We start from the raw sequence: 13,814 nt of genomic DNA, 5'->3' as shown, positions 1-13,814 counted from the left end.
CAGTTGGTACAATCACTTTCTCATATAGAACTCTCTTTACATTCATGCCCAATCCTCTATTTTTTACTACTCCCTTAACTGCCCCCAACACTTTGCAACCTTCATTCACTCTCTGACGTACATCTGCTTCCACTCCACCATTTGCTGCAACAACAGACCCCAAGTACTTAAACTGATCCACCTCCTCAAGTAACTCTCCATTCAACATGACATTCAACCTTGCACCACCTTCCCTTCTCGTACATCTCATAACCTTACTCTTACCCACATTAACTCTCAACTTCCTTCTCTCACACACCCTTCCAAATTCTGTCACTAGTCGGTCAAGCTTCTCTTCTGTGTCTGCTACCAGTACAGTATCATCCGCAAACAACAACTGATTTACCTCCCATTCATGATCATTCTCGCCTACCAGTTTTAATCCTCGTCCAAGCACTCTAGCATTCACCTCTCTCACCACTCCATCAACATACAAGTTAAACAACCACGGCGACATCACACATCCCTGTCTCAGCCCCACTCTCACCGGAAACCAATCGCTCACCTCATTTCCTATTCTAACACATGCTTTACTACCTGTGTAGAAACTTTTCACTGCTTGCAACAACCTTCCACCAACTCCATATAACCTCATCACATTCCACATTGCTTCCCTATCAACTCTATCATATGCTTTCTCCAGATCCATAAACGCAACATACACCTCCTTACCTTTTGCTAAATATTTCTCGCATATCTGCCTAACTGTAAAAATCTGATTCATACAACCCCTACCTCTTCTAAAACCCCCCTGTACTTCCAAGATTGCATTCTCTGTTTTATCCTTAATCCTATTAATCAGTATTCTACCATACACTTTTCCAACTACACTCAACAAACTAATACCTCTTGAATTACAACACTCATGCACATCTCCCTTACCCTTATATAGTGGTACAATACATGCACAGACCCAATCTACTGGTACCATTGACAACACAAAACACACATTAAACAATCTCACCAACCATTCAAGTACAGTCACACCCCCTTCCTTCAACATCTCAGCTTTCACACCATCCATACCCGATGCTTTTCCTACTCTCGTTTCATCTAGTGCTCTCCTCACTTCCTCTATTGTAATCTCTCTCTCATTCTCATCTCCCATCACTGGCACCTCAACACCTGGAACCGCAATTATAAAGGCCTCCCTATCATCCTCAACATTCAGCAAACTTTCAAAATATTCCGCCCACCTTTTCCTTACCTCCTCTCCTTTTAACAACCTTCCATTTCCATCTTTCACTGTCTCTTCAATTCTTGCGCCGGCCTTCCTTACTCTCTTCACTTCTTTCCAAAACTTCTTCTTATTCTCTTCATATGACTGACCCAGTCCCTGACCCCACCTCAGGTCAGCTGCCCTCTTTGCCTCACGTACCTTGCGCTTTACTTCCACCTTTTTCTCTCTATATTTTTCATACTTCTCTATACTATTACTCTGCAGCCATTCTTCAAAAGCCCTCTTTTTCTCTTCCACTTTTACCTTCACTCCTTCATTCCACCATTCACTGCCCTTCCTCATGCTGCCTCCAACAACCTTCTTGCCACATACATCACTTGCAATCCCAACAAAATTTTCTTTTGCTAACTTCCACTCCTCCTCTAAATTACCAGTTTCTCTTACTCTCACCTCGTCATATGCCATTTTCAACCTTTCCTGATATTTACTTTTTACCCCCGGTTTTATTAGCTCTTCAACCCTCACTAGCTCCCTTTTACATCCACCTACTCTATTCCCCCACTCTTTTGCTACAACCAATTTTCCTTCCACCAAAAAATGATCAGACATACCGTTAGCCATACCCCTAAACACGTGCACGTCTTTCAATCTTCCAAACATTCTTTTTGTTATCAACACATAATCCATTAATGCCCTTTCTACTACTCTTCCATTTGCCACTCTTACCCATGTATACTTATTTTTATCTTTCTTTTTAAAAAAGCTAGCACTTATTACCATCTCTTGTTCAACACACATATCTACCAGTCTCTCACCACTCTCATTTTCACCTGGTACGCCATATTTCCCAATGACACCTTCTACCTCTCCAGCACCCACTCTAGCATTTAAGTCACCCATAACAACTACATAATTCCTTCTACCCAGTCCTTCTACACACCTAGTTAATTCACTCCAGAACTCATTCCGCTCTTCTTCACTTTTCTCACTACCTGGCCCATACGCACTGACAAACGTATTTTAGTTCTTATATTCTTTTCATCATTATTATCAGCTTTGTTTGATTTTGGAGGCTAACCTTTTGGCTTTCATATATTTGTAAATTACACCCTATAGTTTTCTTGAAAAATCTGTTCCTGCCATGTAATAACCATTTTTAAATAGATGTGCCTTTTTCTCTCAAATGACTTAAAATTTCACCTTTTAGTCCTTACCAAAGTCGAAGTTAGGCTGCTTTATATGCAAAGGTCTTTTTTTTTTTTTTTAAATATCAGCATATTTTTTTTTACAGAAATACAAAATTTTGCCCTTTAATAGTAATATGCTTTCAGTGAAGCTGGATAGGGCTGTTAAAACTTGTACAGTAACGACGTGGTGGCAATTCGCTAGAGGGTGGGAGGTAAGTCCCGCCCACCCAACAGGCCACCGAGCTCCCACTCTGTTTTCAGCTGCCTAACAGTACAGATGTATTTCTCAGTGGCCTTATCCTACGGTTATATTCTTTTGCATTTTCTGTCAGATAAATGTGGTGGTAGGTAGTTTTGTGTGCGGGATATTAAGGAAGAAAACAAATATATGCAGTTGTTTTCCCAATAATTGTAGCTGTGTGACAGTTTTCTGTGCAAGCCTGCAGGTATTTACATTCTTATTCCTGTAGATCAGCATCCTTGGTTGATGTTTATTCCTTCGCTGGTTTGGTTCTTGTGATGACGATATCAATGTAATCTTTTAGAAGTTGGCATTCTTTAGACATTGTTGTGCTCTGTCGGAGGAAGGAGGTTTTGATAATGCAGTGTCAGGGAAGGGTCGTCGCCTTCTTCCCTTCTGTGTCTTTCGGGCCCCAGGAAAGTTGCTAAGGGTGTTTTCAGAGCTGTCAACCCCTTCTGATGTCAGTGCATGAGATGAACAAGCTACCAGGCTCCTTGTCAAGGCCAAGGCAAAGCCCTTGTGGGGGGTTGTAGGGGCTCCCCCCAAAAGAAAAAAAATATTTGTAAGGATTTTGAGGGGCACTAGAAGGCTTCTGGTGGTATTATTTTCCTAAAAATGTAATATTGTATATGCAACATAAAATGTCATAAATCCATATACCTGGTTAAGGTGACAAAAAATATGAATTTTCTTCAATCATTTCTTTTTTTCATGTAATATGTCCTCTTTACATGTTATGTTCTTAAATAGTTATCCTGTCAGGAAATGATTGTAGATTTTGGCACATGATCATTTTCACCATGTTCACATTGAAAATAATCAATAAATCACATTTCAAAATTCTAGTTCTTGCCCAGCAATATTCAACATGAAATAACCAAAACTGCTTGAGTAAGACATTGTCCTTTGTCTATGTTACCCTTTTGATTAATAAAATCAAAGCAAATATTCTAAACTGCAATTGTCATGGCTATGAATACTACATATGCTGCACAAATTTATTTTCCCAGTTTGTAAATGTCCTGTCATTTGTTACCTATAAATTTTGTAATTTTATTTTTAGTTTTGTCAAGGCATGAGATTTTGGTAACTGTGTTTGAGTGTGACAGTTAACAGGTGTTTAACCTGGTAGTGCAGTTTTTGGGAAGAGTTCCCTGTAGTCTCACTCTCTCCGTGTGGTGTCATCTTGGCTTGCATGATTCTATACGAGGTGAACTTCCTGTCCTTTGTTCTCCTCTGCCTCATCTTTGTTAGAGAATTTTCGTTGTAACTTCTATGAGAAGAGCAAGCAGAAGACGTCACTGAAGAAGTCTAGGAAGACCGATTGAAAGGAGACTTGTATCTATGACTCCTACTGTTCCTCTTTCCATGTTGAGACACTGCTGTATCAGGAACCTGTCTTCCTGAAGCAAGCATTGTTGAGAGTTGACCCATAGCGGGAAGAAACTTCGGCACACTCAACTCTATGAGAGTCTCCGAGTACTCTGTATGGATGTTCACAAACCTATTACCGGTACTCGGTCTCATTCCATAAGGATTAAGTGCTGAGAGTTGTCCAGTACCCGAAAGAAACATTGGCACTTTTCTCTCGCATAGGCTGAGCACACACACTGCTGGTTGGAATGAAGGGTGCTTCCTCCTTCCCTGTTGAAAAGGAAGTGGTGTGTGCTGAGAGTTGTCCCATAGTAGTTAGAAACATCACTATGCTCTGCTACCTATTCTCTGTCTTGGTCAAAAATGATCCCATAGAAGGAAGGAATGTCGGCACTCACAACTCGTCTCGTAACGAATACAATGCCGTCTACTGAACCTGCAAACGCTGGTACCTCCCTCCCAAAAAGAAGTCACCAAATAGGAATCAATCAGCTGGAGTTGTGTGTGTCTGATCTATCTCTCACTTAGGCTTGGAGAGTATGTCCTGCGAAGAGGTAGCACCAAGATTATTTTTTACATGGTACAATTGTTCAAATCTTCTAGTCCTCAACCTTGCATGAAATTGAGCACACGCTCCTTGATTGGGTGAAGGGCACCTCCCTAGTACTGTACTCTTTCCTTCGTAAGAGTTCCAGAGATCACCTAGGAAGACGAAACCCCAGTATAAATATGTTGGTGAAGTATAATCAATGAGCAACGCAAGTTTGATGACATTAGCAGACTGTCTAGTCACATTCTTGTTCCTTTCCCCAGCTGCCTAGTCCAGACCGCTTATATAAAAAAATTTTCCACGAATACCATCACTGAGTGATTGGTTAATGTGTGATCCGTCTTCATGCACTCGTACACTGCATGATCAAACACCTCATGATTGGATACTGTAGGATTCAACTCATCCTGATTGGACTCCTCTTGCCTGCCCTTCAACTATTAGTGATGTTTGAGTTACAGGGTACCTGTCATCTGCTCATTCTCAACATTCTACACTGTTGGACTGAGATCCTTTCATTCAACGAGATCTTCCATTGCTCTGAGACTGGTATATAAAGGAGATTTTCCAACGCTATGAGATCAGTTAAAAAAAGGAGACTTTCCTTCACATTGATAACTTCCTACTCACCTTAGCATTGAGTTTAAGCAGATGCCTTCACAGGACCGTTTTGAAAGCTCTAACAATCATCAAAATGCTATTTCATTATGTACGAGGTATCATCAGCAAGACTCCAGCAACTGGCAGTGCCACCTTACATTTACCCATCAGAAGCTGAAGTACTGTATTGTTTCTCCAAACTGAAACTATCCAAGCTAAGAGCACCTCAGCCTCAAAGGAATCAGACATTCAACCTATCGTTCCTTCTTCGTCTATAGAGTTTCTCCCCTGTTCTGTTCTTGGTTCTGTTTGCAAATACATCAAGATGGATTTTTCTGAGCTACCCAACGAGACCTCTTTTGTGTGAGAAGAGGAGTCCTGGGACATCGTAGACCCGACACCTGAATCTGGATCATAGCGGAAGAGGAGAATCACGAGACAGAGCTGACGTTTGTCAAGATATTGACACTCATTTGTGAGTTCAATGACCTCGAGGAGATTAACGTAGCTTTCATCAAGATAGTAATGACATCTGTGGATCAGTGTTTCTGCGACCCTCAAGGATTGAAGCTGCCCTCGGGTTGTTACAATCTTGAATTATTCATTCTGGGTTAGATTGCGCCATTACAGAGACCTCTAGTCAATGGGACTCCCTATACTCTAGCTGATCAAAATAGATCCTGCCTCCTGTGCTCTCTGCAGACCTTCTACCTTACGAATCAACAGTCTCAACCAATCAAGCCAGCAGTCTACGTTGACGACGGGGACCCTGATGGAGAGTCTCGAGCATGATGGCACAACATTCTCAACACTATGGCCATGGAAGCAGGTACCATTGTTAGCAGCCTCCAAACATCATGGTTTATACACTGGGCAGTTGGAGTTGCATGCAGCGCCACGACCGAAGCCTCGATAATCCTTGAGATGAGGAAGGGGTACAGTACCATACTTGATCCTCTCAGGCACTAAGACCTTCTTGGCACAACAATCAGTTAACTTTTAGCACAATGGAGAGTTGAAAGAATGAGAGACAAGACTCCCTCTTCCATCGGCTAGTTACCTTCAGTTGTCCAGGCCCTTCAAAGGCAACTATTTTGAGAACCCCATCTCACCTTTAAACTGGCACAGAAAACTCCAGTGGCCTACAGGTCAAGATCAACACTTGTAGCCTTGGAGAGTCAGGAGTACAGAACAATATATCCTGGTAGCTTAATGATGAACCTCATCACGGAAACTCATGAGGAGAGTATCATCACGGGAACTCCTCACCTCTGGGGAATATCATCATAGGAACTCCTCACTTCTGGGGAATCTGCTGCTCCCAGACATATCTGAGAAGGGATGGGATACCCACCCTTTCAATCTGTCTCATGGATATGATCCATATGAAGAAATACAACTACTTTTCAACCTGCCAGAAATGCACTGCTACATTGCAAGCTTTCCAAACAAGTTTGATAGAACACTTGGTTGCATTGATGAATGACGACTTACACCAACAGACCCTTCAGTTGGGAAGTGGGTACACTTTTGGGAAGTTAAAAATGCAGTAGAGTTGTTTAGCAAGGTTTATCTAGGTAAGAGGATTGTTTGAGCAGACATGTTCAGTCAACAGGGACACTATGTAGGGGTCAAATGTGATTTTTACATCATGGGGCAGTGTAAAGGTTTCTTGCTCTTCGGTTTTAACCCCATGACTTGCTCACCCTTCAGTAGAACAATAAAACTTCCTTTATTGTGTTCAACAGTCCTAGATCGTCACCATTGTTTGAGGATGCCTTCCAACTTCCATGAGAAATCTAGACACCTAAGCCTTTCTGCCTGTTTACCCAATTTGCCAATTACTCAACATATCAGTTGATGACATTGAAGCTCAGCCTGACCCTGATCACTTCCAAGGGGCCACATTCTGAATGGTACCTGGAGATCATTTTTTTTTTTTTTATATCTTCCCTAGTCGAGGAAGCTCCTCAATCTCAGAATACTACTACTCGGTCCTCGATCCGTGTTTTCAACTAGGTCTTGGGCTTGGATTCTTCAAAGAATTGACAAGACTTATGAGGAATGAAATCTTACTTTCCTATGGAATTAAAGCTATATTGAACATATCATATGTCCTCAGGTCTCATGAGCAAACCCACTTGAGCATGTGGGACAGACAGCAGATGGTCTTCAATCCTTGAGACTGTCTTCACAAGCTAAGACCTGGTGAAGTGAGTAGTCACAAGTCATTTGGAAAGATAGAAAGGGGTCTCCCTCACCTTGGTTCAGGAGTTTGAGGCTAGGACCTAGAACACAGCCATGCAGGGTCTTGAGTGCTTCTTCATTTCTTTCCTACGCAAAGGTGCTAGTGGGGACCAGGAAGACTTGCCTTTCTGTCCTGGGAGGATGCTACAATTTCCTATAGCAATGGAAGAAATCCTAGTGCATCGTTTCTTTCCGTCTCAAGCGCACAAAGTCAGACATACTGGATCTGTTCCAGCTCTCAAAAACAACCTTTCAGTGGTGCAGTTTTTAAAGACAGGAATCTGGTAACGATAGACAACCTTCGCTGTCCATTACCTTTGAGTATATCTACAGGTCCCTGGATAAATGTTATCCTTGGCATGATGATAGTTTCTTAGCCGATTTTGTAGAAAACCTATCTTCACAGGAAAGGAAACTTTTTGTCTGAGAAAGCAGTCATAATGTAAGTCTAAAATGAGAGGCAAAACTGACTGGCTCTTCTTACTCATTCTTTCTTCCCATTCCATTGGGTTGCAGCAGTCAATACGTTATTTTTTGAACTCCGTTGACGCTATGTGCAGATAAGACGCTTGATTGAACAACTTTCTTAACAAGACATGTTTTATTTAGAGGTCTCTCCCTCGTGCTCCCAGACGAGCTGGAGGATGGGCAAATGTATGCACTTATTTTTCGTAAATGACCATACATTCAAACATAATCAGCACAAGGACATGGATCCTACCTTGAGTGTCTACCAGTCTCTGGTAGTAATTCAGCTTAACACTGGTCTCATTTTCATGCCCAGGTCACTAGGAGATTGACAGGAGTCATCACAGTCACTCCTGTACAGGACTTAAGTCCTAAGGATAAGTCTAGTTAAAGAATGAAAGTTTGTATTTGTGTAGGCACAACTTGCAAATTCTTCAAGTAATTTGGATTTTTCCTAACTCCAGCCACCCTGCAAGTCTTAGGTTTAAAGGCAAAGTGGGAACTCGGTGGCCTTTTGAATGGGTGTGGCTTATCCGCCCCCCTCCAGCTAACTACTGTCACCTCGTTATAGGTTTTACCAGCCGTATCCAGCTTTGTTGAAAGCATATTCCTCTTAAAGGACTCGGGGTTTGTATAGTTAGGTAAAATACAAATTACTTTGAAAAGTCTTTATCAGTTACATTGGAATAAGCCACAGGGAACAGACATAAACTACAATATAGAATTTAATGCAAAGGGATCTGAACAAAAAATATTTAGTACACTACTGCATATTGTGCAACATAAGGTACACCTAGTATGTACAGTGCCTCAATATGAGAAATATTCAACAATGTATCAACTATCTGTACTGTACTGTATAATGGAATGTTATTAACTGAATTAATAAATTTAAGAGGACGCTACAAACTTGCTTCAAGTATATATACTGTATCTGAATTTCTTGTAAATTTGCATTAGTATAACAAAACATGAATGGTAAATAATTGGTAACCAAATGTGTAATGGGGTTAGTAGTGTTTTAATACTGTAATGAAGTTTCAGAGAAAAGAATGACTTTCGAGTCTGTAACAAAAAACTTGGAAACTTAGTACTGTATATTGTTATAGGATTGATTCTTGCTATACGAATACTTTAGGTGTTCGAAATAAAGAATTAATGGGTCTACAGTAATCAGCAATTAAATGAAATTACATTTATATTAGAATTCATACATTTTCAGAGGCATAAACAAATATTTTGTATTTGCTAAAACCTGTATCCATGATTTGTGTACTTAATTTTATGGAAATCTTGTCTATCTCATAGTGAGAGTATGATTTGTTCTCTTTGCAGGGTGGGTATATGACTATTCACATCACACCAGAGCCTGAATTCTCCTATGTTTCATTTGAAACCAATGTACCCCAGAAATCCTACAAAGACCTTATTTCCCGTGTCATTGCCACATTCGGTCCAAAGCAATTTGTCTTGACTTTCTTCAGCAGTGTGGTAAGTCCTAAAATAAATTTTTTCCATAGTTGATTCAAGTACAGTAATACTTCTTGATACGAAAGCTTCTCCATACGATATTCCCATGATGCGAAACGAGATGCAAAGATTTTTCCGTCTCATAACACGAAACATTTTCCATGATACGAAACGAGCCACGGTAAGAGACTGATTTTAAAATTCGCGCGCTGCCAGCTGTTAGTTACTGCCATAAGATCCTGCTCTCCTATTGGTCAGCATCTACTGTAATGTATCCCATCATGCCTCTACGCATTGGCGTTCCTCGGCCAATTCATTTCGGCAGCGCTATAGTACGCGTTAACTTTGTGATTTTGTTTTTGTGACTATTGTAGTGTATCCGTGTTGCGATATTACGTTAGTGTATTAGCCATGGGTCTCAAGGAAGTTGCTGATGTGCAGAGAAAGAAGATGTTTTTAATGGACACAAAAGCAGCCGAAACCTTTGTTAAGATGTTCGACAAGTTGACTCTCCAGGAAGGCTACAGTTCCCAGCAAGTTTTGAACTTTGACAAAACTGCCTCATCGAATGTACATTACGGCGGAAGAGAAGAAGCTACCCGGGCATAAACCTATGAAGGACAGGCTTACCCTTGCATTTTGTGCAAATGCCAGTGGGGATTGTAAGGTGAGGCCCCTGCTGGTGTATCACTCTTAGACTCCTCGAGCCTTTAAGACCTGCAAAGTGATTAAGGAGAAGCTTCCAGTGATGTGGAGGGCTAATGCCTAATCCTGGGTAGCAAGACTTGTCCACCGAGTGGGTAAATGTTTGTTTCGGCTCAACTTTCTAAAAGTATTTGGAAGAGAATTGCCTCCCTCTGAAATGCCTGCTGGTGTTGGAATGCCTGCTGGTGTTGGACAATAATCCTGCTCACCTTCCAGGACTCGAGGAAGATATCCTTCTGGAGTTTTCCTTCATCAAGGTTCTCTATCTCCCTGCCTAACACCACCCCTCTCCTCTAGCCCATCGACCAGCAATTGATTTTGAACTTTAAGAACCTTTACACAAAATATCTCTTTAAGTGATGTTTTGAAATCACCTTACCCTGCGTGAATTTTGGAAGGAACATTTCTATGTTGTGATGTGCCTTCGAATCATAGATCAAGCTTGGCGGGATGTTTCAAAGCTCACCTTCAATTCTTCGTGGAAGATGTGGCCTGATGCCGTTTCCGCATGAGACTTCAAGGGATTGGACGTACGCCAAGGCAAAGCCAAATCACTTGACAATCCTGAGCCTGTTGTGCAACCTGAGGTTGGCAAGATCATTAGACTCGGGACTGGCATGGGTCTGGAAGTCGATGAGGACGACATCAATGAGCTTCTCGAGGAGCACCAAAATGAGCTTACGATAGATGACCTGGAGGAGTTGGAAGCCATGCAAGTGAACGTCGTTCAGGGACAGTTCTCTAGTGGCGAGGAGGAGGAGGAGGACCCTCTGACAACGGCAGAAATTAAGGATGGTCTAGTTGGTTACCATAAGAGAGCAGCTCTTGTAGAAAAGAAACACCCAGAAAAAGTTATCACAGGTCATAATCTTGAATACATAAATGACGTTTGCCCGAGTCAGTTCCTGAAATATTTTAAGAAGCAGGCAGAAACAAGCTTCCTTGGATTGTTATTTTTTATAGAGGTCTTTTGTAGCACCCATTGAAGAAACGAAGTGATGCAAAAAAACAGAAACGTGGAAGTGAAGAAAATGAATAGTGTACATAGTGTAAATTTAAAAAATACAAACTGTAAAATAAAAAAATTAGAAAATAGAAAAAAAAAATTTAACTTTTAAGTTTCTCATAAAGTTAAGTGTTAATGTTTTTTGCCATTTATTACTGTTCATAATATGTTTTTTTAGTATTCACATTTTCTGCCACTTGTTAATGTGTCTGCCATTTGTCCTCCTCCTCTAACTGCCCAGCCACTGTTGCTTTTGGACATCGCCTCACTCCAAATAAAATTCCACATTTTCAATATTAAACTTACCCGATAATCATGTAGCTGTCAACTCCGTTGCCCGACAGAATTCTATGGAGGGATACGCCAGCTATCACAATACTAGAAGGGGGTGTACTTACCAGCGCCACCTGTGGCCAGGTACTCAATCATTTGTTGTTGACACCTCCTCAATTATTCCTCTGTCGTGCTTCCGGCTAGACGTTCTGGGATACGCTCATGGTCTTCGAGTTTATTCATGGATATTTGGTGAAGTATTCTCTTAGATTAACGGCTGTCGCATACTGGAATCCTTTTTATATTAGCTAGTTAGCTTTTATATAAACTCTGATTAACGGTTAATGAATTTTTGCTTGTTTTTGGATCACCCTTTGACTTACTCTTTGAAACAAGATGTCTGACGTTTCGCAAGCTCCCTCCCATAGACGATGTAGGTCTTGCAATAGGCGTATTCCGAAGGTCTCGGTAGATCCTCACACCGCTTGTTCTGACTGTAGGGACAGGCCCTGTCTATTAGAAAATCGGTGTGAGGAGTGCGCCGGACTTTCGGAATTGGAATTTGTACGTCTTTTAAAATATTCATCCAAGTTAGAGAGAACTAGAGTTAGGAGAAGTTCTTCTCACTCTTCTATGTTTTCCTCACCTCATGATCCCCTACCTTTTCCTACCCCTGTAGTGGCTACCCCCGAACCTACTGTGTGCCCTCCGCCTGATATGTCAACTGTTTTGCGTGCTATTCAGGCTTTAGGAGATAAAGTAGAATCAGTGGTAAGTGACCATAAGTCTCTGATGGCCGAGGTTAAAGAACTGAAGGTCAAGAGTGCAGTGGGTGAAAATAGTGCCAGTGCTGTGACGAGTGCTAGTGTCTGTGCAGTGCCAAGTGCTAGTGGTGCCAGTGTGGTGCGTGAGGATTTTTCTGTGCGAGCCAGTCGTCCTCCCAGTCCGGGACCTCTTGCAAGCTCCCATGCCCAGGGGAGAAGCAATGTCGAAGGGCTTAAGGGTTCGACAGGCCTTGTTAGGCGCACAGAATTATCCTCGGTGGTTGCGGGCGTGTCTTCCTTAGACCGTCACTCCCACCTGCAGACGATTGAGCCCGTCTTCTCGTCCGCTGATCTTCATGCAGGGAAGAAACGTTGGTCTCAGGTCTCGAGACCGCTTAAACGTAGAGTTCAGTCAGCGAGTGCTCAGCCAGGTTGCAGTCATTGGCTCAGCTCCGACTCGCCTCTGTCATCGGTCGACTGTACTCCGCCCAAGAGGAGTAAGGTTCTGCCTATACAGACCCCGACTGTGACTTTACCTCAGTCTGTTATTGTTTCTGCCGACCCCAAGTGGACCCTGCTTCAGTCCATGCAAGTTCAGCTTTCGGACTTGATGCGTGAGTGTCGGGCTGAGAGTGTTGCACCTCCTGCACTCCCTCCACCTGTTCTCGCTGCACCTGTGCTCGCCCAGCCTGCACCTGCTCCGCCTGTGCTCGCCCAGCCTGCACCTGCTCCGCCTGGTCGCAGCACCATCTGCCAGGCGTACGATGTTGAACCACTTTCGGAGTTTGCTGTTCACAGTGTTGTTCAGCCTCAGCCTTCTTTAAGGCAACCCTTGCTTTGGGATCAGGAGAGTTACACTCTTCCTCCTCCTCCCCTTGCTGCTCCACCAGTGGTGCAACTCTCGGTTGGGGTACAACAACCTCTCCCCTCCGTGAGTCTGTCTGCTCAACCAGCGCTGCACCGAGTTCAACCCTCATCTAGGCAAGCTCATCTACACCATGCACTTGCGCCTCAGGAGCCTCAGCTTGCTAGAACTTTACCTTGTTCTGCGCAGCCTCAACCTTCTCATGCTCCACTCATCTCTCAGGAACAGGAACGGACTACTCCGCCTCCGTCCTCCGCTCAGCTGGTGCAATCCTTGGGTGCAACTCTTGCTAGGAGTCAACCTCCTTCACCCTTGCACCTGCCTTCTGCTCCGACTGTTGTTCAGCCTATGCAGTCTGAACCTCAGGTTTTCCCTCAAGTTGAGGAAACCTCTGTTGTTGTTCCTTCCCGTTCTGACTCTGCGGTTCAGCATTCTGGTCCTTTTGCTTCGCTACCTTCTGCTGATGAAGTGTCGGATGATGAGGAGGCACATCTTGATCCCTCATCAGACGTGGAGGAGTCTAAGCTTTCTCCATTGTCTGTTGATTTTAGAAAGGTCTTGGCTCTACTCAGGGAGCTTTACCCTGACCACTTCGTCTCTGCTGTTCCCCGCTCTCCTCCATCTGAGTTTTCGCTAGGCGTGCAACAAGCTAAGTCGAGCTATACTAAGCTTGTCCTAGCTAGATCCTCCAAGAGGGCCTTAAGGACCTTAGGGGAGTGGCTTCAGTCTAAACAACACCTGGGCAAGACTTCCTTCATGTTCCCTCCAACGAAGCTCGCATCGAAAGGTTGCGTTTGGTATGCCACAGGGGAAGCACCAGGCTTGGGAGTTCCTGCCTCTGCCCA

The 13,814-nt window shown here is 42.9% G+C and overlaps 1 protein-coding gene across 2 annotated transcripts in view; it reads left to right on the top strand.

The window, feature by feature from the left end:
- SamDC (S-adenosylmethionine decarboxylase) overlaps positions 1-13,814 on the top strand; it is an 82,303-nt gene that overhangs the window by 63,114 nt on the left and 5,375 nt on the right. For both annotated transcript variants that reach the window (XM_068381746.1, XM_068381747.1), the window contains exon 8: positions 9,222-9,377. In XM_068381746.1, coding sequence (XP_068237847.1) covers positions 9,222-9,377 — 156 coding nt within the window. The remainder of the gene's footprint in view (positions 1-9,221; positions 9,378-13,814) is intronic.

Source organism: Palaemon carinicauda, chromosome 10, assembly GCF_036898095.1.
Source record: "Palaemon carinicauda isolate YSFRI2023 chromosome 10, ASM3689809v2, whole genome shotgun sequence".
Classification (NCBI taxonomy): Eukaryota; Metazoa; Arthropoda; class Malacostraca; order Decapoda; family Palaemonidae; genus Palaemon; species Palaemon carinicauda.
The sequence above is the reverse complement of the archived record's forward strand: the minus strand, read 5'-3'. Positions and strand labels throughout refer to the sequence as shown.